Source organism: Bufo gargarizans, chromosome 3 (genome assembly GCF_014858855.1).
Source record: "Bufo gargarizans isolate SCDJY-AF-19 chromosome 3, ASM1485885v1, whole genome shotgun sequence".
In the NCBI taxonomy this organism is placed as follows: Eukaryota; Metazoa; Chordata; class Amphibia; order Anura; family Bufonidae; genus Bufo; species Bufo gargarizans.
The window spans coordinates 567,774,837-567,799,675 of NC_058082.1; the positions used below are offsets into that span (position 1 = coordinate 567,774,837).

At 52.0% G+C, this 24,839-nt stretch overlaps 1 protein-coding gene across 2 annotated transcripts; it reads right to left on the bottom strand.

The window, feature by feature from the left end:
* Positions 1-2,332: 2,332 nt before the first annotated feature.
* Positions 2,333-24,839, bottom strand: LOC122932865 (cystathionine beta-synthase-like). Of its 2 annotated transcripts, none has more exons than XM_044287514.1 (16): positions 24,699-24,839; positions 12,441-12,634; positions 12,261-12,367; positions 11,813-11,947; positions 10,998-11,077; positions 7,043-7,177; positions 6,863-6,932; positions 6,441-6,532; positions 6,058-6,183; positions 4,488-4,572; positions 4,134-4,239; positions 3,976-4,053; positions 3,607-3,741; positions 3,335-3,443; positions 3,023-3,107; positions 2,333-2,594 (listed from the first exon to the last, which is right to left on the bottom strand). In XM_044287514.1, the coding sequence occupies exons 2-16, from the start codon at positions 12,626-12,628 to the stop codon at positions 2,437-2,439; spliced, it is 1,689 nt and encodes a 562-aa protein (XP_044143449.1). In that variant the 5' UTR covers positions 12,629-12,634; positions 24,699-24,839; the 3' UTR covers positions 2,333-2,436. The 2 variants fall into 2 exon arrangements, with proteins under 2 accessions (XP_044143449.1, XP_044143448.1); XM_044287513.1 differs by having other exon boundaries at positions 2,333-2,597.

The following is a 24,839-nucleotide window of genomic DNA, read 5'->3' on the forward strand; positions in this document are numbered from 1 at the left end:
CTTTCTGTGGAGGTCTTGAGAACCATTTCACACTCCCGTGCGGAGTCTACAAACAAGGAATACTCAAGAATTCACAAGATATTTCTTCAGTGGTGTGCTGTTAAAGAGGTAGTACCCTCAGATCCTCCTCTTTCATCTATTTTACAATTCCTGCAGGACGGCCTGGACAAGGGTCTAAGTCTCTCTGCCTCTTTAGGTAGACCATTATCTCAAGACCCCCTACTCAGGAGGTTCCTCAAAGGAGCCGAAAGACTAAAACCTAGAATCCTGAGACCTATCCCAAGTTGGGATTTATCCATTGTTCTAAAGGGGCTATCCTCTCCCCCCTTTGAACCCTTAGAGAATGTAGACCTTAGGTTTCTATCCTTAAAGGTCAAATTTTTACTGGCCAAAAGGATTGGAGAATTACAGGCCCTAGCCGCCACTGAGCCTTATACCCTCTTTCTCCAGGACTCTGTCCTGTTGAGATTTCCATGCCGGTCCTATGTCCTACTCCATCATCTCCTGAAGAGGAAGCCCTTCACTCCTTGGACATTTCCAGAAATCTAAAAATCTACCTGGACAGGACTGCGAACTTTAGGAAATCGGAACACCTACTGCTCTCCTTTTCTGGTAAAAGCAAAGGTCTGAAAGCCTCCAAACCCTCTCTAAGTAGATGGGTAAAAGAGGCAATCCGGGAAGCCTTTTTATCCCAAGGCTTGGCTCCTCCATCCTTTGTCACCGCCCACTCCACGAGGGCAATATCTACTTCCTTTGCGGAAAAGTACGCTGCGTGCGGTCCAAACACCGAAAGTCGTATTATGTACTTCCGGTTCTCTCCTGCCACAGGATTTCGGCCCTCCCCGATGCCTGTACCCAGCCTGAAGGAAAGGAGAGGCCGGACCCCCGGAGCACTGCCAGGAAGCACCAGTGCGCCGGCCACACCTCCCAGTGCGACCAGGACTGCACCAGAACACCAGCCCGAACACTTTTCCAGGACCCAGAAGGCAGCACCAGACTTTCTTCAGCAGCTCCTAGAGGAGGTTTACGCCGAAGCAGGTAACCTTCCCCCCCCCCCCTCACATTAATTCGGGGACCTGCAGCCTAATACCTTTAGCTCTCCACCAAGCCGTCCTATCCTTAGGACAGGAAACAGGAACTGGTGGCTAGGAGCCATGCTCCTCCTTAAGAGCTCTCTGCGAAAGTTCCTGTTTCCTGTCCTGGATGGAGGCGGTCTCTCAAGGGTGCCGTCATGGGCGTAAGGGAAAAAATGAATCCAGACAGCAAAGGAAGCAACATGGAGAATAAATATACATTAGGAAGTGCCTTCTCTTAACTTTCTCTACATGATAAATGCCACTTACTGAAGTGAGAGGATCCCTTTAAGACAACGCTACAGATTAGATTATGAGGAACCTCTGGGACATTTACAAAGAACACACATCTAAACCCCAGAAAGATAGAGATTCCCTGAGGCAGATCCGGGACTTAAAGGCTATGGACTCCTTTGGAGGCAATTTTTGTTTATGATTGCATTTTACTCATTTTTGGCTAAAAATCATATTTTCAATTGGCCTTTATTAAAAATATTGAGCCATTCTGTCACAAAGGGTTAACTGTTGTCTAGCTGTGCGACTGGTCCTTTCACTTTGTGCCATCATCTAATAATCCTCATCTCTAAACTACTGAGAGTCAAACACTTATTTAAGCCACGTTTGTATCAGTAAGATAAGAACTGAGCGATAATGAGGGTTTATAATGTCAGAGAGCAGAGATAAGGAGTCCTTCAGCTCCCCAGATGACGAAAAAGACAGAAAATCCACAGGCAGCTACTCGAGCATCTCAGCTCTGGACAGAAAAAAGGGCTCCATATTCTTAATAAAGACCGATTTAAAAAATTATTTTTAGCTCCAAATAAGTATAAGGCCTCTTGCACACGACCGTATGTATTTTGCGGAACTTTACAGCTGGTCCCTAATAGAACAGTACTTTCCTTGTCCGTAATGCGACATATTCTATTTTTTTGCAAAACGGAAATGGAATGCACGCGGAGTACCTTCCATTTTTTTTGCGGACCCATTGAAATGAATAGTTACGTATACGGACCGCAAAAAAATAAATAAAAAAATGGAACGGAAACGGAATGAAAATACGTGAGTGTGCAAGCGGCCTAATCCAGTAATAAAAAAAATAAAAAGGACACTGATCGGCCCAGATCACAGGCCGCATCTGGTAATGGAGACCACATGTACTGAGCCAGGCAGGAAGTTACGACTACTCCAATGAATGAGGCTTCTATGAACCATACGTACCCCCCAATGCCACCAGCAGCGGGCGCACAGATCAGCAATCGTAATATTTATTGGTTTATTGTCACCTCTTCTACAAAATACAAAGCGATCAGACATGAAATTAAGGGACCTTCAGACCCCCACCAAACAGCGGCAACCCTCCCATCTAAGAAGCGCTGAAATGTCTGCTCCTTTCACTTGGGTCCCGGTCACTGGATTCACTGCAGCGTCGTTCCCGCTCCCGGGTCACAAAATTTAGGAGATCGATGGCAGTCACCACACCGAAAACCATCTGCTTCTTACTAGAGGAGCCGTCTTCGTGATCTGCTAAGATACAGCCCACAACTTACAAACATCGCTTCTACTGGAGCCAAAAACCAAGGTAGCATGAGGAGGAGCAAGGGAGAAAGAGGAGGCGGGCCAGAAAGTAGGTAGGCCATAAAGAGGAGGGGCTAGGGAGAAGAGGAGAGACCAGAAAGGGGAGGAGCAAGGCAGAAAGGAGGCGGGCCAGCAAGAACAGAAGCTACGGAGAGGAGTATGGAGGCCAGGAAGAGGTGAAGAGGATGGGCCAGGAAGAAGTAGGGAGGCCAGAAAGAGGAGGACCTAGAGAGAAGATGAGGGGCCAGGGAGAAGAGAAGCTATGGAAAAGATTAGGGGGACCAGAAAGACAAGGAGCTACAAAGAAGAGGCGGGACCAGGAAGACCAACTAGGGAGAAGGGGGGGTGGCAGTTTAGGGACACAAGCTGCTTACACTGAATTTGCTCATGGACCACCAGAGCGAAGTGATCCGTCTCCAGGATGCGGGAAAGTTTCCCCAGGTTGTCCATGAGATGCACCTAGAACAGGGAGATTGAGTCTAATGGTTACACAGGTTCACAGTGGATAAATGCACAAACTCCATAGCCTGAGTCTCAGCATTTCTGAATCTCCTCAATGGTGCTACCCCCTCCCAGATACAATGTCCTTCCTGACCACTGGCTGAATGGCTAGATCACATACAACTATGGACAAGAGAGGTGCTAGTTTTCTCACATAGCCATCTTCCCAGCCCCGACCATCATACCTGTGTAAACTGCTTGTAAATGACCTTGGAGACAGGATCTGAGGGTTTCACCTTCCCGGCCAGCACAGAAGACAGCATGTTCCCTAGTGTCACCATGCCGAGCACAAGCCTGCAAGATAACATGGCCCTGAGAAGTCGCCGTGCGGAGTAACAGAAACAACGCAATATATAGCTGCCCCCCGCAGCGGAGAGGACGGCACCCACACAAGCAGCTTCCGCAGGCTCTGCTTTACCTCGCTGGCGCAGAAATGACGGGGGCTCATGAGACTCACCCAGATTCGGACACAATGGGAACCTGGTCAAAGCTTTTCTCTCGGAGGAGCTGGATCGTCTGGCTGCAGCTCACAGTTGGGAGGACGGTCAGTGGGGCAGAAAGAGACAGTGACGAAACCTTGACGTTCCACCACCTGAGGACGAGAACGATGTGCACTTTATGGTAACATCACTAAACAAATGATATAGATGAGGCATGGCCACCGTCAGTCCACCCATTGTATTTGGGGACATGAGCAGGAGTGGACATGCTGTCTTGTCATTGAGGAGTGAATAGCCACCTCCAGCTTGAGATTATCACATACACATCTACACCAAACCCTGGAGCCACAGTCCAGAGACTGATTCGCTCCAAACATTCATCTCACCAGGGTTTACTCTCCTCCAGGTCCTCCATCTTCAGGAACTGTTTCTGTGTCATCCACTTATCACTTAGGAACTTGGACCTGCAGGAAAACAAAGAGAATGGTAAGTACCTGGCGCACGTGGTGCAAGCCCTAGAGACCTCGCAGGCACAGACCCTCACATGTAATTCCGCACAGAGTCCGGCAGGATCACCACACATCTCTGTCCTTCTGTCAGCTCTTGGGCAGCCTTTACAGCCACAGACATGGCACTGCCAGAGCTACCACCTGCAGAGAGAGAAATACACCTTCACTCAGGGGGCGATCGGGCAATCCTCACTCGCTGTCCTAGGGCAACCGGGCAATCACCGCTCACTGACTGAGGGCGACCCGGGCAATCGCCGCTCACTGACTGAGGGCGAGCCGGGCAATCGCCGCTCGCCATCCTAGGGCAAACCTCATTATTGTCACTTGCCAGCAGAAGGAAGACTGCATTATCATCACCCCACATGATGAGGAAGAAGCATGCTACTCACCGCACAGCAGACCTTCCTCCTTGATCAGTGCTCGGGCCATAAAGAAGGAGTCCTCATCATTGGATTTATACCATTTATCAACCACCTGCCAGATAAAGCAGCAATACACAGCATTACAATAGTCACTCCCACCAGGACATGCCACAACTGCCCAATAATTGCGGCTCCCAGCGCATGCGCAGTTCTCTCCATTCACTGAAAATAGCCGAGCCATGTTCAGAAAACCCACTGCAGAGAATGGAGAGAACAGCACATGCGCAGCCTCCTCTCCATTCATACCAGCGCATGAGGGGTCCAGCCTCAGGTCACGTACAGACATTTATGGTATGTGGAGTGGGAACGCCACAGATCCTCAGAGGGAACAACGCTTTTAAAGACAGACTTTATTTTTTAGCACTCTTCCCCCCCCCCCCCCCCCCATCACAGATCACCACACCTCCTATCAGCCACAGATCACTGCCACAACTCCTCCTCCTCTTCCCTGCCACAGATCACCGCTACACCTTATCCTCCCAGCCAAGCCTCCCCACCGCAGATCACTGCTACGCCTCCTCCTCCCCACCGCAGATCACTGCTACGCCTCCTCCTCCCCACCGCAGATCACTGCTACGCCTCCTCCTCCCCACCGCAGATCACTGCTACGCCTCCTCCTCCTCCCCACCGCAGATCACTGCTACGCCTCCTCCTCCCCACCGCAGATCACTGCTACGCCTCCTCCTCCCCACCGCAGATCACTGCTACGCCTCCTCCTCCCCACCGCAGATCACTGCTACGCCTCCTCCTCCTCCCCACCGCAGATCACTGCTACGCCTCCTCCTCCCCACCGCAGATCACTGCTACGCCTCCTCCTCCCCACCACCGCAGATCACTGCTACGCCTCCTCCTCCCCACCGCAGATCACTGCTACGCCTCCTCCTCCCCACCGCAGATCACTGCTACGCCTCCTCCTCCCCACCACCGCAGATCACTGCTACGCCTCCTCCTCCCCACCACCGCAGATCACTGCTACGCCTCCTCCTCCCCACCACCGCAGATCACTGCTACGCCTCCTCCTCCCCACCGCAGATCACTGCTACGCCTCCTCCTCCCCACCACCACAGATCACCCCGCCTCCTCCCCACCACCACAGATCACCCCGCCTCCTCCCCACCACCACAGATCACCCCGCCTCCTCCCCACCACCACAGATCACCCCGCCTCCTCCCCACCACCACAGATCACCCCGCCTCCTCCCCACCACCACAGATCACCCCGCCTCCTCCCCACCACCACAGATCACCCCGCCTCCTCCCCACCACCACAGATCACCCCGCCTCCTCCCCACCACCACAGATCACCCCGCCTCCTCCCCACCACCACAGATCACCCCGCCTCCTCCCCACCACCACAGATCACCCCGCCTCCTCCCCACCACAGATCACCCCGCTTCCTCCCCACCACAGATCACCATCATGCCTTCTCTTCCCTGCCACAGTTAACAATGACTAACCCTCCTTCCAGCCACAGATCACAATGACTGACCCCTCCTGACATATGTAACCATCCCCATTACTGGTTCAGTAGCTCTTACCTTTAGGTCCAGTACAGTGGGGATGAAGTCATATCCAATCCCTTCCACCTCATATCCCGTCTTGTCTGTGTGGTTCAGGTCTTCTGGCTCTGCTAGAATAGAACCTTCCGGATCCACTCCCACAATCTAACAAAAAGAGGAAGACGACTTGTATTCACCCTGCAAGCTTTAGGTGAACCAGAACTAGTATAGTTAGAAGTTCCCACTGTATCGTCCACTGAGGAGCAGCTTGCCACCACCTCACCCCACCAGAGCAGCCTGCTGCCCCATAAATGCTCCTTCTGGAGAAGCCTGGCTAGCACTCGCCCCCACCCCCTTATACAGCAGCTCACTGCCACACTCTGGTTCTCTGTGTAGATGTAGACGTTATCCAACCTACTCACCTTGCAGTTTGGACACTTTTCCTTCAGTTTTCGGGCAAGTCCAGTAATTGTCCCTCCAGTGCCAGCTCCAGCCACCACCATGTCCACGCGTCCTGTGAAAAAACAAGTCACACCTGGATCATCTCCCTTTAATGACCCGGTCAGCAGCTGTCTTGACATCAGACATTGGAATCTGCATTTACCATCTATTCCAGGCCCCAGTACCTCCTGGAGTCAATGTATCTGAGGTATCATGGCTGCTGCCCCCCCCCCATACCCCAGAGACTGTGCCTGATCTCTAGGCTATGAGTGCCCCCTGTGATACACAGAACATGGCCTTTACATTGTGTATATTCAGGGTCTAGTATAAACCACCACACAGGGCCCAGACACCAGGAGAACAGCAAGTCAGGGTCACTGATAACCCACAGCGGCCCACCTACCATCACACTGCTGGAAGATTTCCTCTGCGGTGCTGTCATAGTGGGCGAGAGGATTGCTGGCGTTCCGGTACTAGAAGAGGAGGAGAAGATGATGAACATAAGCGACAATGATCCAAGGACCACAGGGACAGCCACCACCCTCTGTGCCTCATACCTCCCTCAGTCCCCCTTCCCCCATACCTGATCCAAAATATGAGAATTGGGGATCTCGTTCTTCAGTCTCCAAGCAACCCCGACATGCGATTCCGGGGAATCAAAGCGGGCACTGGTTGGGGTGCGGACAATCTCTGCTCCCAGAGCGCGGAGGACGTCTACCTGTAGAGAAAAGATCCCAGCCCCGTGAGAAGACAGTCAGCATTTCCAAAAGCCCATGGACTATAAACCAGAGAGGCCATCTGCAGGTCGTCAGTACTCAGCCCATGGACTGTAACCAGAGAGGCCACCTGCAGGTCGTCAGTACTCAGCCCATGGACTATAAACCAGAGAGGCCACCTGCAGGTCGTCAGTGCTCAGCCCATGGACTAGAACCAGAGAGGCCACCTGCAGGTCGTCAGTACTCAGCCCATGGACTGTAACCAGAGAGGCCACCTGCAGGTCGTCAGTACTCAGCCCATGGACTGTAACCAGAGAGGCCACCTGCAGGTCGTCAGTACTCAGCCCATGGACTATAACCAGAGAGGCCACCTGCAGGTCGTCAGTACTCAGCCCATGGACTAGAACCAGAGAGGCCACCTGCAGGTCGTCAGTACTCAGCCCATGGACTAGAACCAGAGAGGCCACCTGCAGGTCGTCAGTACTCAGCCCATGGACTAGAACCAGAGAGGCCACCTGCAGGTCGTCAGTACTCAGCCCATGGACTAGAACCAGAGAGGCCACCTGCAGGTCGTCAGTACTCAGCCCATGGACTATAACCAGAGAGGCCACCTGCAGGTCGTCAGTACTCAGCCCATGGACTAGAACCAGAGAGGCCACCTGCAGGTCGTCAGTACTCAGCCCATGGACTAGAACCAGAGAGGCCACCTGCAGGTCGTCAGTACTCAGCCCATGGACTAGAACCAGAGAGGCCACCTGCAGGTCGTCAGTACTCAGCCCATGGACTAGAACCAGAGAGGCCACCTGCAGGTCGTCAGTACTCAGCCCATGGACTAACCAGAGAGGCCACCTGCAGAAGACTCCAGGATTCAGTGACACACCTTTGGAGTCATGCCCAGAATGCATTGACTGATAATGTCTGTTCAGTACATACACCGCTGTCAGGGGAAAGTTACAGTGGGCAGCATATACAGTCAAGTCCATAAATATTGGGACATGGACACAATGTAACATTTCTGTCTCTATACACCACCACAATGGATTTGAAATGAAACGGACAAGATGTGCTTTACCCTGCAGACTGTCGGCTTTACCCTGCAGACTGTCGGCTTTACCCTGCAGACTGTCGGCTTTACCCTGCAGACTGTCGGCTTTACCCTGCAGACTGTCGGCTTTACCCTGCAGACTGTCGGCTTTACCCTGCAGACTGTCGGCTTTAATTTGAGGGTCTTTACATCCAGATCAGGTGAACGGTGCAGGAATTACAGCAGTTGCACCTGTGCCTCCCACTTGTGAAGTGACCAGAAGTAATGGGACAATTGTCTTCTCGGCTGTCCCATGGCCGGTGTGTGTTATTCCCTCATTATCCCAATTACAATCAGCAGATACAAGGTCCAGAGGTCATCTCCAGTCTGCTATTTGCATTTGGAATCTGTTGCCGTCAACTCTCAAGATGAGATCCGAAGAGCGGTCACCATCAGTGAAGCCATCATTAGGCTGAAAAAAACAAACCCATCAGAGAGATAGCAGAAACATCAGGTGCGGCCAAAACAACTGTCTGGAACATTCTTACACAGAAGGAACGCACCGGTGAGCTCAGCAACACCAAAAGACCCGGAAGACCACAGAAAACAACTGTGGTGGATGAGCGAAGAATTCTTTCCCCGGTGAAGAAAACGCCCTTCACAACAGTTGGCCGGATCAAGAACACTCTCCGGGAGGTAGGTGTATGTGTGTCAAAGTCAACCATCAGGAGAAGACTTCACCAGAGTGAATACAGAGGGTTCACCACAAGATGGAAACCATTGGTGAGCCTCAAAAACAGGAAGGCCGGATTAGAGTTTGCCAAACGACATCTAAAAAAGCCTTCACAGTTCTGGAACAACATCCTATGGACAGATGAGACCAAGATCAACTTGTACCAGAGTGATGGGAAGAGAAGAGTATGGAGAAGGCAAGGAACTGCTCATGGTCCTAAGCATACCACCTCATCAGTGAAGCATGGTGGTCGTAGTGTCATGGCGTGGGCATGTATGGCGGCCAATGGAACTGCTTCTCCTGTATTTATTGATGATGTGACTGCTGACAGAAGCAGCCGGATGAATGCTGAAGGGTTTCGGGCAATATTATCTGCTCATATTCAGCCCAATGCTTCAGAACCCATTGGACGGCGCTTCACAGTGCAGATGGACAATGACCCAAAGCAGACTGCAAAAGCAACCAAAGAGTTTAAGGGAAGAAGTGGAATGTTCTGCAATGGCCGAGTCAATCCCCGGACCTGAATCCGATTGAGCATTTCACTTGCTGAAGACAAAACTGAAGGGAAAATGTCCCAAGAACAAGCAGGATCTGAAGACAGTAGCAGTAGAGGCCGGGCAGAGCGTCACCAGGGATGAGACCAGCGTCTGGTGATGTCTATGCGTTCCAGACCTCAGGCTGTAATTGACGGCAAAGGATTTGCCACCAAGTATTAACCCCCTCAGCCCCTCTAGCTTGAACCCCCTTCATGACCAGGCCACTTTTTACACTTCTGCACTACACTACTTTCACCGTTTATCGCTCGGTCATACAACTTACCATACAAATGAATTTTACCTCCTTTTCTTCTCACTAATAGAGCTTTCATTTGGTGGTATTTCATTGCTGCTGACATTTTTACTTTTTTATTATTAAATCGAAATGTTTGCAAAAAAAAAATGACATGACATTTTTCACTTTCAGTTGTAAAATTTTTCTAAATAAAACATCCATATATAAATTTATTGTTCTACATGTCTTTGATAAAAAAAAATGTTTGGGCAAAAAAAAATAAAAAAAAAAATGGTTTGGGTAAAAGTTATAGCGTTTACAAACTATGGTACAAAAATGTGAATTTCCGCTTTTTGAAACAGCTCTGATTTTCTGAGCACCTGTCATGTTTCCTGAGGTTCTACAATGCCCAGACAGTAGAAACACCCCACAAATGACCCCATTTCGGAAAGTAGACACCCTAAGGTATTCGCTGATGGGCATAGTGAGTTCATAGAACTTTTTATTTTTTGTCACAAGTTAGCGGAAAATATTTTTATTTTATTTTTTTACAAAGTCTCATATTCAACTAACTTGTGACAAAAAAATAAAAAACTTCCATGAACTCACTATGCCCATCACGAAATACCTTGGGGTGTCTTCTTTCCAAAGTGGGGTCACATGTGGGGTATTTATACTGCCCTGGCATTTTAGGGGCCCTAAAGCGTGAGAAGTCTGGAATATAAATGTAAAAAAAAAAATTTACGCATTTGGATTCGGTGAGGGGTACGGTGAGTTCATGTGAGATTTTATTTTTTTGTCACAAGTTAGTGGAATATGAGACTTTGCAAGAAATAAAAAAAAAATAAAAAAAATAATGATAATTTCCGCTAACTTGTGACAAAAAGTCTGCAAAGCCGACAGTCTGCGGGCAAAGCACATCGTGTCCGTTTCATCTCACATCCATTGTGGTGGTGTATAGAGCCAAAAATGTTACCATTGTGTCCATGTCCCAATATTTATGGCCCTGACTGTACACTACCGTCAGAGGAGGACCATGGAGGAGACGTTTAGTTAGATATAGAGCGGCTGTCAGTGCAGACAGAGGAGCTGTGGTCAGCGTCACGCCTAGACTACATCACTGGTTTATATCTCCCCCTGATCCTCAGGTGTGTCTAGGTCTATAATGTATGACATGACTGGTGTCCTCCTGATCCTCGGGTGTGTCCGTGTATGACATCACTAGTCCCCCCTCACCCCTGGTCCATGTACTGGAGCATGTTACACAACCCTCCGGCCGCAGGCTCACACTTACTTTCTCCATGCTCATCTTCTCTGGCATCACAATTATACAACGGTATCCCTTCACCGCAGCCGCCAGGGCCAGGCCGATCCCTGAGGAGGAAGGTTTAGACTATTATCTACATAGTATTGTACAGTAACGGGCGGACGGGGACAGCAGAGGTTGGGGAACGGTGCACAGAGGCAGAACGAGTCGCAGCCACACAATACGCGGCTTATTCCAGAAAAACAAGGCATTCCATGGAGACCATGTTATCCGGGGCCTCAGGATCAGGAGGGACGTCCCCTCCACCATCTGTGCCATTCACATGAGAATGAAAACAAGGTCTGTGAGATGTGGAGGTCATAACGTCTAATCTGAGACTGAACCTGTCTGACCGGTGCTATGTATGACACCTGTGCAGTCAGTGCACCTCCAGTGCTGGGGGGGTCCCTGTCTGTCTGTGCTGGGATCCAGCAGAGGATAACTGACCCCCTCCTAGTCCTCCACAAGCCCAACTCTCACGTCAGAGATTTCAGTGATGATGATGCTGCAGGGATGGCCGCTTTAGAGCTTATCTTGCTGGTCCTCCAGCTGAGGGTATAGAGGGGAGGTCAGTGCCCATAATGGGGAGGGAGGGGGGGGGGGGGGGGTACATCACCGTCATATGACGGCACAGAACTTAAATTATCGCCTGGCATGGTGGCCGAGCTCGCTAGTCATCCTCACTGTTCATACGTGTTCACTAGGATTGCGGTACACCATACATTAGGCACATATACCATCTCAGCCACACGCCTTGTCTCAGGTCTGGAGAATGGACAGGAGATGGCGAGGTACGTGCTCACCAGTGTTTCCTGAGGTTGGTTCTATAATGGTGTCTCCTGGCTTCAGAATGCCTTCCCTCTCCGCATCTTCTACCATCCGTAGACTGATACGGTCCTTCACACTTCCTCCAGCATTGAAGAATTCACACTTTGCCACTGAAAGAAGCAGACAACGGGGAAATCAAAAAGTCATACGGCAGAGGCAACACCCCAGATGGGGGCAATGGTAGAGAAGGGGTCCTGTGGTCCTGTGAGGAGGGGGCCTGAAGAGGAGACAAGATGGCGACCAGGCATACAGGACGACCGAGAGGAGGGGGGCCTGAAGAGGAGACAAGATGGCGACCACGCATACAGGACGACTGAGAGGAGGGGGGCCTGAAGAGGAGACAAGATGGTGACCACACATACAGGACGACTGAAAAGTACGCGGCTGACACTCCCTACACAAGACAAGATGGCAGCTACTCACACAGCTCACACTTGAGCCCGTGCCTCTTCCCAATCTTGTTGATCCTGACGAGGGGCGTATGGCCGATCTTCTGCAGGATGCTCGGGAGGATGGACGGAGTGGGCTCTCTGGAAGAGAGAGGATCATATAAGTCCCTGCACAAGTAACAGTCATTTCCCATAGTTGCCCCATAATACTCACAAGGTCACATGGTGATGTGGGGACTCCGCTGGTGACATTCCCAGCTTCCAGGAGCACTTACTGGGGAGGTCCGGGCGGATCCACTTCCTGTCTGCACTAAGCTCTGCGTCCACACTGCCATTGGTAACATGACCGTCAGTGAGGTGAGGACAAGAGGCAGATTCCGATAGCGGGGGAACAGACGGCATGATGACCTGAAGGACAGACAGGATTTAGGACCCCAGACTACACACTGCGGCTCGGTGCACCGGAGCATGGAAAGCCAAGATATGAGCTCCACCTTCATGGCGGAGGAGAACAGATCGTTGTGACCCACCTACAATGAGAAGAAGTGGCTGCTGGATGTAGACTCCAGAGGTCACATATCTAATCCAGCAGCTCCTTATCACAGTGTGTGGGTCACAGGGGTGGCGGAGATGTGGACATCAAGGGCTGAAGGAGGGGGACCCCACTGAGAAAACACATGGAGGACACCAACAGGGCGACACATAGTATGATCACCTGTCTCCTGTAGCCACAACCTCAGATCACCCCATGGGGATACTCTGCAGACATGCCGGGGCCTTGGGGCCAGTCTCCTGCTGCTCAGTCACACCACTGTGGAGATCTGGGCAATGCCCTCCTTCTGGACTCCAGACTTACTACCGTACCACTCCCCAACAGAGAGGTTCTCTGACCCAAACCCCCTTCAGCGCGGCTCACATCAGATTCACTCTAGCGTTCAGCATTATACCGAGACCACCCAAGAGCATGGAGTGTCTTGTCACCTCCACATTTCTGAAGACGGACCTCCCCTTTTCAAAAACAAAATCTGCACCACTGACAGCTCCAGGGGAAAAACCTCACATCACACCTGGTACAGGTAGACGACGAGCATACATCTGACACCCCAGGCACCTGAGGCACTGCGACACATGACAACCAGGAGCCGAGCACCTGAACGCACACATCACACCTGGGACAGGTAGACGACGAGCAAACATCGGACACCCCAGGCACCGAGACACATGACAACCAGGAGCCCAGCACTATAAGCATTGGGGTGGGGTTGTTAAGGAACTCAGGGGCCTCACCTCATCCCAGAGTCGAGTAGTATCTTTGATCTCACCTTTAAGACCGAAAAAGTGCAAGATCCTTCCAGTATGACCACAGGAAGAGCAGTACCTATAACAAGTGTTGAGCAAACCGCAACTTTGCTGGAAAAGTTCGGGTTCAAGTTCGGTGTTCAAGCATTTAACCACTTCAGCCCCGCTAGGTGAAACCCCCTTCATGACCAGAGCACTTTTTACACTTCGGCACTGCACTACTTTCACCGTTTATCGCTCGGTCATGCAACTTGCCACCCAAATGAATTTTACCTCCTTTTCTTCTCACTAATAGAGCTTTCATTTGGGGGTATTTCATTGCTGCTGACATTTTTACTTTTTTTGTTATTAATCAAAATGTAACGATTTTTTTGCAAAAAAATGACATTTTTCACTTTCAGCTGTAAAATTTTGCAAAAAAAACGACATCCATATATAAATTTTTCGCCAAATTTATTGTTCTACATGTCTTTGATAAAAAATAAAAAAAATGGTTTGGGTAAAAGTTATAGCGTTTACAAACTATGGTACAAAAATGTGAATTTCCGCTTTTTGAAGCAGCTCTGACTTTCTGAGCACCTGTCATGTTTCCTGAGGTTCTACAATGCCCAGACAGTAGAAACACCCCACAAATGACCCCATTTCGGAAAGTAGACACCCTAAGGTATTCGCTGATGGGCATAGTGAGTTCATAGAACTTTTTATTTTTTGTCACAAGTTAGCGGAAAATGATGATGATTTTATTTTTTTTATTTTTTCTTACAAAGTCTCATATTCCACTAACTTGTGACAAAAAATTCTAGGAACTCGCCATGCCCCTCACGGAATACCTTGGGGTGTCTTCTTTCCAAAATGGGGTCACTTGTGGGGTAGTTATACTGCCCTGGCATTTTAGGGGCCCAAATGTGTGAGAAGAACTTTGCAATCAAAATGTGTAAAAAATGGCCGGTGAAATCCGAAAGGTGCACTTTGGAATATGTGCCCCTTTGCCCACCTTGGCTGCAAAAAAGTGTGACACATCTGGTATCGCCGTACTCAGGAGAAGTTGGGGAATGTGTTTTGGGGTGTCATTTTACATATACCCATGCTGGGTGAGAAAAATATCTTGGTCAAATGCCAACTTTATAAAAAAAAAAAAATGGGAAAAGTTGTCTTTTGCCAAGATATTTCTCTCATCCAGCATGGGTATATGTAAAATGACACCCCAAAACACATTCCCCAACTTCTCCTGAGTACGGCGATACCAGATGTGTCACACTTTTTTGCAGCCAAGGTGGGCAAAGGGGCCCATATTCCAAAGTGCACCTTTCGGATTTCACCGGTCATTTTTTACACATTTTGATTGCAAAGTTCTTCTCACACATTTGGGCCCCTAAATTGCCAGGGCAGTATAACTACGCCACAAGTGACCCCATTTTGGAAAGAAGACACCCCAAGGTATTCCGTGAGGGGCACGGCGAGTTCTTAGAATTTTTTATTTTTTGTCACAAGTTAGTGGAATATGATGATTTTTTTTTTTCTCTCTTTTTTCCTTACAAAGTCTCATATTCCACTAACTTGCGACAAAAAATAAAAAATTCTAGGAACTCGCCATGCCCCTCACGGAATACCTTGGGGTGTCTTCTTTCCAAAATGGGGTCACTTGTGGGGTAGTTATACTGCCCTGGCAATTTAGGGGCCCATATGTGTGAGAAGTACTTTGCAATCAAAATCTGTAAAAAATGGCCTGCAAAATCTGAAAGGTGCACTTTGGAATATGGGCCCCTTTGCCCACCTTGGCAGCAAAAAAAGTGTCACACATCTGGTATCGCTGTACTCAGGAGAAGTTGGGGAATGTGTTTTGGGGTGTCATTTTACATATACCCATGCTGGATGAGAGAAATATCTTGGCAAAAGACAACTTTTCCCATTTTTTTATACAAAGTTGGCATTTGACCAAGATATTTATCTCGCCCAGCATGGGTATATGTAAAATGACACCCCAAAACACATTGCCCAACTTCTCCTGAGTACGGCGATACCACATGTGTGACACTTTTTTGCAGCCTAGATGCGCAAAGCGGCCCAAATTCCTTTTAGGAGGGCATTTTTAGACATTTGGATCCCAGACTTCTCACACTTTCGGGCCCCTAAAAAGCCAGGGCAGTATAAATACCCCACATGTGACCCCACTTTGGAAAGAAGACACCCCAAGGTATTCAATGAGGGGCCTGGCGAGTTCATCGAAATTTTTTTTTTTTTTGCATAAGTTAGCGGATATTGATTTTTTTGGTTTTTTTCTCACAAAGTCTCCCTTTCCGCTAACTTAGGACAAAAATTTCAATCTTTCATGGACTCAATATGCCCCTCACGGAATACCTTGGGGTGTCTTCTTTCCGAAATGGGGTCACATGTGGGGTATTTATACTGCCCTGGCTTTTTAGGGGCCCTAAAGCGTGAGAAGAAGTCTGGAATATAAATGTCTAAAAATGTTTACGCATTTGGATTCCGTGAGGGGTATGGCGAGTTCATGGGAGATTTTATTTTTTGACACAAGTTAGTGGAATATGAGACTTAGTAAGAAAAAACAAAAAAAAAAAAAAAAAAAAAAAAATTTCCGCTAACTTGTGCCAAAAAAATGTCTGAATGGAGCCCTTACAGGGGGGGGGGGTGATCAATGACAGGGGGGTGATCACCCATATAGACTCCCTGATCACCCCCCTGTCATTGATCACCCCCCTGTAAGGCTCCATTCAGACGTCCGTATAATTTTTACGGATCCATGGATCGGATCCGCAAAACACATGCGGACGTCTGAATGGAGCCTTACAGGGGGGTGATCAATGACAGGGGGGTGATCCGGGAGTGTATATGGGTGATCACCCCCCCTGTAAGGCTCCATTCAGACATCCGCATGATTTTTTACGGATCCATGGATACATGGATCGGATCCACAAAACACATGCGGACGTCTGAATGAAGCCTTACAGGGGGGTTATCAATGGCAGGCGGGTGATCACCCATATACACTCCCTGATCACCCCCCTGTAAGGCTCCATTCAGACGTCCGCATGTGTTTTGTGGATCCGATCCATGGATCCATGGATCCGTAAAAAATCATGCGGATGTCTGAATGGAGCCTTACAGGGGGGTGATCAGGGAGTGTATATGGGTGATCACCCGCCTGTCATTGATCACCCCCTTGTAAGGCTCTATTCAGACGTCCGCATGTGCTTTGCGGATCCGATCCATCTATTCATGGATCCGTAAAAATCATGCGGACGTCTGAATGGAGCCTTACAGGGGGGTGATCAATGACAGGGGGTGATCAGGGAGTCTATATGGGTGATCACCCGCCTGTCGGGGGGGGGGGGGGGGGGTGTAGTGTAGTGTTTGGTGCGACTGTACTGACCTACCTGAGTCCTCTGGTGGTCGATCCTAACAAAAGGGACCACCAGAGGACCAGGTAGGAGGTATATTAGACGCTGTTATGAAAACTGCGTCTAATATACCTGTTAGGGGTTAAAAAATTCGGATCTCCAGCCTGCCAGCGAACGATCGCCGCTGGCATGCTGGAGATCCACTCGCTTACCTTCCGTTCCTGTGAGCGCGCGTTCACAGGAAATCTCGCGTCTCGCGAGATGACGCGTATATGCGTGACTGTGCGCCAGCCTGCCACCTCCGGAACGCACATGTGCGTTAGGCGGTCCGGAGGTGGTTAATAAAGCTTGTTGAAAGGCTGCAGGGCAGCCAATCAACAAGCTTTTAAGCTGTGGGCACTTAGAAGCCATCACAGCCATGCCTAGTAATGGCATGGCTGTGATTGGCCGCTGAATCATGTGACCCAGCCTCTATACAAGCTGGATCACGTGTAGCACCGCCCATCAGCTCTAAGTAGTGCAGGGACAGGAAGCAGCTGAAGTGAGGGAGAGTTAGGAAGCTGGGTATTTATTCTGTGGATGACCTATAGTGATTTATTGTGGGTGCAATACACCAGCTTTGTACCCCCGACACAGAAATATAATAATCTGGCTGTTAGATCGGTGGGTGACATATACCCACCTGCACTGCATCCGTGACAGGGAAATTGATATAGTTAAGCCATCTGTTACATCGGTGGGTGACCTCAAAGAACCAGGAGAGCATCAAATAAGGGACGTGTTCGTGGTGCTGCTGCTGGAGCTCCTGTTGCAGGGAGAGGACGTGGTCGATCTGGGCCAGCTACGCGCCCAAATGAAACACCTTCCTCAGGTGCGAGTAGGCGACAGAACCTGCAGCGGTATTTTGTAGGCCTGAATACCGGTGTACGAATGGTGAGGCCTGAACACGTACAGGCGATAGTAGATTGGGCTGCTGACAGTGGCTCCAGTTCCTTCACATGGTCTCCCACCCAGTCTCCTGCTGAAAGACCACAGTTGGCACCTGCAGCCGATGTCTATCAGTCCTTCACCTCACCCCCTTGCACATCAGCCAAGCAGTCTGAGCCCCAAGTCATGCAGCAGTCTCCTCTGCTTTTTGATGACTCTGTTAGCAGGGTTTCCCAGGGCCATCCACCGAGCCCTGCCCCAGAAGTGGAAGAGATTAAGGGCACCGATGCCCAACCACTTATCTTTCAGGATGTGGACATGGGAGGACCATCGCAGCACGTCTCGGATGATGACGAAACACAGGTGCCAACTGCTGGGGCTTTCTACAGTGTGCAGACCGGCAAGGAGGGCAGGGGTGAAGACTGGGTGGAAGATGATTAGGTCCTAGACCCCACATGGAATCAAGGTCATGTGAGTAACCTGTGTAGTTCGGAGAAAGAGGCGGTGGTCGCACAGAGGCACCAGCACAGCAGAAGAGGGAGCAGGGTGCAAATGCAGTGTGGCTGTCCCCTAGACAGTACGCCTGCTACTGCCCGCCGCACCCAGGGACTGAGCACACCAAAGCCAGCTCCAAGGAGTTCCCTGGCGTGGCAGTTCTTCAGACAAATTTGCTGACGACAGGACACGAGTGGTTTGCACGCTGTGCAATCAGAGCCTGAAGCGAGGCATAAACGTTCTCAACCTGAGCACAACCTGCATGACCAGGCACCTAAGTGCAAAGCACGAGCTGCAGCGGAGTAGACACCTCAAAAACCAAGAAAGGTCTCTGGCTCCTCCTGCTTCCTCTTCTGCTGCAGTCTCGGCCTCTTCCTCCCCCTCTGAAGAGACAGGGGCACCTGCCACCCCGCAAACAGAGGATCTACCAGCAACACCAACACCTGGGTCACCAAGCATCTCCACAATGTCCCAAGCAGAAAAAGAAGAAGTACCCCCCTACCCACCCACGATCCCTCACCCCGAATGCCAGCATTTCAAAATTCCTGGCCTTTGAAATACTGTCATTCCATCTGGTGGAGACAGACTTTTAAAAACCTTAAGGCTGTGGCTGTCCCACAGTAAGTGGTTCCCAAGCCATCCCTGCCCTGCACAACCAAGTGGTGGACAAAATCAGGTGTGCACTGCACAACGCCATCTGTGGAAAGTTCCACGTAACCACAATACATGGACAAGTAAGCACAGGCAGGGACGTTATATCCCCGTAACTGCAGTGGCGGCTGGGCCCGAGGCAGATACAGTATGGCGCATGTCCTACAGCCACCAAGGATTGCAGGACGTTCCTCAGTGCCTCCTTCTCCGCTTCCTCCTCTGCTTCCTCATCCGGTCAGCGTAACACCTGCACCATCAGCACAGCCAGGGGGAAACGACAGCAGGCTGTTTTGAAACTCATCTGTTTGGGGGAAAACCCAACACCGCGCAGGATCTGGGCACAGGCATGGAACAACAGACCAATGAGCCTCAAGCCCGGCCTGGTGGTGTGCGATAATGGGCGAAATCTCGTAGCAGCTCTGGGACTAGCCGGTTTGATGCACATCCCTTGCCTGGCGCAGGTGCTGATGGAGAGGTTCCTGAAAAATTACCCCGACATGTCAGAGCTGCTGCATAAAGTGCGGGCCGTCTGTTCGCGCTTCCGGCGTTCACATCCTGCCGCTGCTCGCCTGTCTGCGCTACAGCGTAACTTCGGCCTTCCCGCTCACCGCCTCATATGCGACGTGCCCACCAGGTGGAACTCCACCTTGCACATGCTGGACAGACTGTGCGAGCAGCAGCAGGCCATAGTGGAGTTTCAGCTGCAGCACGCACGGGTCAGTCGCACTACAGAACAGCACCACTTCACCACCAATGACTGGGCCTCCATGCGAGACCTGTGTGCCCTGTTGCGCTGTTTCGAGTACTCCACCAACATGGCCAGTGGCGATGACGCCGTTATCAGCGTTACAATACCACTTCTATGTCTCCTTGAGAAAACACTTAGGGCGATGATGGAAGAGGATGTGGCCCAGGAGGAGGAGGAAGAGGGGTCATTTCCACGCCAGTCATTCACAAGTGGCTCAGAGGGTGGGTTCCTGCACCAATAGAGGCCGGGTACATAAATGTCCAGCCAGGGCACAGTTCTGGAGGATGAGGAACAGTGTTCACAGCAGGGTGGCACCCAGACCAGCTCATGGCCATCACTGGAGCGTGGCTGGGGGGGGGATACAGAGGACACAGACGATACACCTCCCACAGAGGACAGCTTTGCCTCTGGGCAGCCTGGCACACATGAGCGATTACAAGCTGCAGTGTCTCCCCAACGACCGCCGAGTTGCCCACATTCTAACTGGTGCTGGTTACTGGGTGGCCAGGCGGCTGGATCCCCGCTACAAGGACAACGTACTGTCCTTCATTCCGTCACTGGAGCGTGACCGTAAGATGCGCGAGTACAAGCGCTCGCTGGTAGACGCGCTGCTGGTGGCATTCCCACCTGACAGCGGGGGCACAGTGGAAGCACAAGGCGAAGGCAGAGGACGAGGAAGAGGTCGCCAACGCAGCTGGGGCACCGCCAGCACCGCAGAAGGCAGGGTTAGCATGGCCGACATGTGGAAAAGCTTTGTCAGCACAACAACCAGCACCACCGGCTGATATGGAGCGTCCTAGCAGGAGGCACAGGGCTCCAGACCAAAAAATAATATCAAGGAGCCATTGGCTGCTAACCTTAAAAAGTAAGGAGCCAAATTTACATTTTTTGTCGCCAAATTTAAAATACATATAATTACGGTATAATAATAAATACAAAACACACACGTCTTACCTAGGGTTGTCACGATACCAACATTTTGATTCGATTTCAGTACCATAAAAAAGTATTGCGATACTCGATACCACGTGAAAAAAATTTAACACAAAAAGAAAAACCACGTGCATTCCAGATTTTATGGAACGTCCGGACCATAATAGAGCAGGCCTAACCTAATTTTTGTTGGGACAACATGACATTTTTCATATTTTTTTTCTGTTATGGCGTTTACCGCATAGGAGATATTTTTTTATATTTTAATAGTTTGCCCTTTTTCGGCCGTGGCGAAATGCTATTTTATATGTAAAATTTGGCAAGGGGGTGATTTAAACTTAATATTTGGGTGTTTTTTTATTTATTTATAGGGAGTCTGTCACCTACTTAACATGTATTAAACTGATGATATAGCTCCGTTGAGAGGCAGATCCATAACACTGGTGGTACCCATGTTTAGTTTTTCAGAGCCTCCAAAGTACCCAAAATAAAGTTTTAAAAATATGCAAATTACCTGCTGCAAGTGCCCAGGGGCGGAGAGCGCGCTGCAAGTGCCCAGGGGCGGAGAGCGCGCTGCAAGTGCCCAGTGCTCCCGACTCCTCCCCTCTGTATCGTCCGGCCAGCCCTGAATCCTTGCTGGGTCATTTTAGTCTCCATTCATAATCCAGAGCCTGTGCGCTTTACCGCCGGTGTACGTAACTGGCGCATGCGCACGGCATATCAGTATGCCTCTGCCCACAGTGGGCAATGTACTGTGCATGCCCGGACCCGGCGGTGAAGTGAATGGAGATGAGAATGACGCCGCAATGATACAGAGCTGGCTGGACGATACAGAGGGGAGGCGTCAGGAGCCAGTAAGGCAGAGAGCACTAGGCACTTGCAGCACACTCTCCGCCCCTGGGCACTTGCGGCGCCCTCTCTGCCCCGGGCACTTGCAATAGGTAATTTGCATATTTTTAAAACTTCATTTTAGGTACTTTGGAGGCTCTGAAAAACTAAACATGGGTACCCTCAGTGTTATGGATCTGCCTCTCAACGGAGCTATATCATCAGTTCAAAACATGTTATGTAGGTGACAGACTCCCTTAGGGGCTAGAACCTGGGATCTTCCATCCCTCGCCCTGGTCACCCCGATAGAGCTCAGGGTGATATCAGGGTGACTGCTCTGTGCACACAGCAGCAGGGAGCCGACTATGGCAGCCAGGGCTTCAAAGTCTTTTAGCAATTCTAAGTCGCATTTTGGTCGCCATCTGGAGCCCTGAGGCAGCATTTCAGCAACATGGCGGAACATTACGTGTGCACACGACTGCATGTACTGACGGGTCTGCCCATGTTCTGTTAGATTTCCCTACCGTCGTCACTTCCGGCCACGACGTGAGGAGGCGCGCCGCGCAGGCACACAACGACGGGGTAGGGAAATTTCACAGCAGAGTTAGCTGGACACCGGCCGACACTGCGCATGCATCGGGAGCCTCACCAGCGGTAAGGGTAGGGAAAAAGCACTGGCCCGGCTGGAAGTGACGAGGGTAGGGAAATCCCACCGAACACCCCTTCTGGGTCTCCAAATTGGCCTGAGCTTGCCCGTTACGACTTGGAGGTACTCGTCTGCCCTGCGGCCAGTGTATTGTCCGGACGTGTGCTTAGCGCGGGGCGTCATCACAGGTAACGTGCACAATCTAACAGTCATTAGAAGGAACCAGGCCGGGACCCCACGGGACTTGTCCGGACCTTGTGCAGAATAGACCTGTAGACCGGCCGCACCCGCCATTGTTATACTGCAGCGCACTCTCTCTTTGCATTTTCTTTTCTATTTCCCAATGTTTTGGGGTCTTCCGAAATTTATAAAAAAAAAATAAAAGAATAAAAATAACAAAACCAGTGTTGGCTACCTCCTCCGCCGCTGCCACGTACACCGCCTCCTTAACCTCCTACTCCACTTTGACCTCCGCCTCCTAGTTCAAGATTATTATTTTTAATTTTTTTTCTATTCTACGTTATTGTAAGTAATTTCCCGATTCACATTTGTTCGCAGGGAATTTGTCCTACTCTTGCCCCCATTTTAGTGCAGGTTCCCATTGACTTCAGTGGGGTTCGACTCCGGGTCAGGTTCTTTGACCCAAAGTTCAGCCGAACCCCGTGAACCCAAACATCCACAGGTCCGCTCATCCCTACCTATAACCCTTCACCTCTGAGTATGACCACTAGAAGATCAATATCCACAACCCTTCACCCCCAGGAGCAGAACCCACAACCCTTCACCCCCAGGAGCAGAACCCACAACCCTTCACCCCCAGGAACAACTGCAGGAGCAGCCGTTCACCCTCAGGACTGACCAAAGGAGGAGCCCTCCAGCCCCGGCCGCTCACCCCCAGAAGGAGCCCTCCAGCCGCTCACCCTCAGGACTGACCAAAGGAGGAGCCCTCCAGCCGCTCACCCTCAGGACTGACCAAAGGAGGAGCCCTCCAGCCCCGGCCACTTACCCCCAGAAGGAGCCCTCCAGCCGCTCACCCCCGGGACTGACCGCACGAGGAGCCCTCCAGCCGCTCACCCCCGGGACTGACCGCACGAGGAGCCCTCCAGCCGCTCACCCCCGGGACTGACCGCACGAGGAGCCCTCCAGCCGCTCACCCCCGGGACTGACCGCACGAGGAGCCCTCCAGCCGCTCACCCCCAGGACTGACCGCACGAGGAGCCCTCCAGCCGCTCACCCCCGGGACTGACCGCACGAGGAGCCCTCCAGCCGCTCACCCCCGGGACTGACCGCACGAGGAGCCCTCCAGCCGCTCACCCCCGGGACTGACCGCACGAGGAGCCCTCCAGCCGCTCACCCCCGGGACTGACCGCACGAGGAGCCCTCCAGCCGCTCACCCCCGGGACTGACCGCACGAGGAGCCCTCCAGCCGCTCACCCCCGGGACTGACCGCACGAGGAGCCCTCCAGCCGCTCACCCCCGGGACTGACCGCACGAGGAGCCCTCCAGCCGCTCACCCCCGGGACTGACCGCACGAGGAGCCCTCCAGCCGCTCACCCCGGGACTGACCGCACGAGGAGCCCTCCAGCCGCTCACCCCCGGGACTGACCGCACGAGGAGCCCTCCAGCCGCTCACCCCCGGGACTGACCGCACGAGGAGCCCTCCAGCCGCTCACCCCCGGGACTGACCGCACGAGGAGCCCTCCAGCCGCTCACCCCCGGGACTGACCGCACGAGGAGCCCTCCAGCCGCTCACCCCCGGGACTGACCGCACGAGGAGCCCTCCAGCCGCTCACCCCCGGGACTGACCGCACGAGGAGCCCTCCAGCCGCTCACCCCCGGGACTGACCGCACGAGGAGCCCTCCAGCCGCTCACCCCCGGGACTGACCGCACGAGGAGCCCTCCAGCCGCTCACCCCCGGGACTGACCGCACGAGGAGCCCTCCAGCCGCTCACCCCGGGACTGACCGCACGAGGAGCCCTCCAGCCGCTCACCCCCGGGACTGACCGCACGAGGAGCCCTCCAGCCGCTCACCCCCGGGACTGACCGCACGAGGAGCCCTCCAGCCGCTCACCCCCAGGACTGACCGCACGAGGAGCCCTCCAGCCGCTCACCCCCAGGACTGACCGCACGAGGAGCCCTCCAGCCGCTCACCCCCAGGACTGACCGCACGAGGAGCCCTCCAGCCGCTCACCCCCGGGACTGACCGCACGAGGAGCCCTCCAGCCGCTCACCCCCGGGACTGACCGCGTGAGGAGCCCTCCAGCCGCTCACCCCCGGGACTGACCGCGTGAGGAGCCCTCCAGCCGCTCACCCCCGGGACTGACCGCGTGAGGAGCCCTCCAGCCGCTCACCCCCGGGACTGACCGCGTGAGGAGCCCTCCAGCCGCTCACCCCCGGGACTGACCGCGTGAGGAGCCCTCCAGCCGCTCACCCCCGGGACTGACCGCGTGAGGAGCCCTCCAGCCGCTCACCCCCGGGACTGACCGCACGAGGAGCCCTCCAGCCGCTCACCCCCGGGACTGACCGCATGAGGAGCCCTCCAGCCGCTCACCCCTAAGAGAAGGCCCCCAGCCCCGGTCACTCACCTGGTTGCAGTCGCACTGATCAGCGCCGTCAGCACACTCCTACCCAATTCCCCTAGGATCGCCATGCTGTTTATTCATTGGTCAGACTGAAGGCGTTGGTCTACAGGGAGGTAAGTGATTGGGCAGGGCGTAGGAGGAGGG

What these genes read in the sequence shown, in the direction of transcription:
- LOC122932865 (XM_044287513.1), bottom strand. Translation starts at nt 12,628, where the DNA reads ATGCCGTCTGTTCCCCCGCTATCGGAATCTGCCTCTTGTCCTCACCTC. An exon ending in CTGGAGGAGAGTAAACCCTG is followed by an intron (nt 3,742 to 3,975) that starts GTGAGATGAATG and finishes TCTCGTCCTCAG; the next exon opens with GTGGTGGAACGTCAAGGTTT. An exon ending in CCCATTGTGTCCGAATCTGG is followed by an intron (nt 3,444 to 3,606) that starts GTGAGTCTCATG and finishes GTTATCTTGCAG; the next exon opens with GCTTGTGCTCGGCATGGTGA.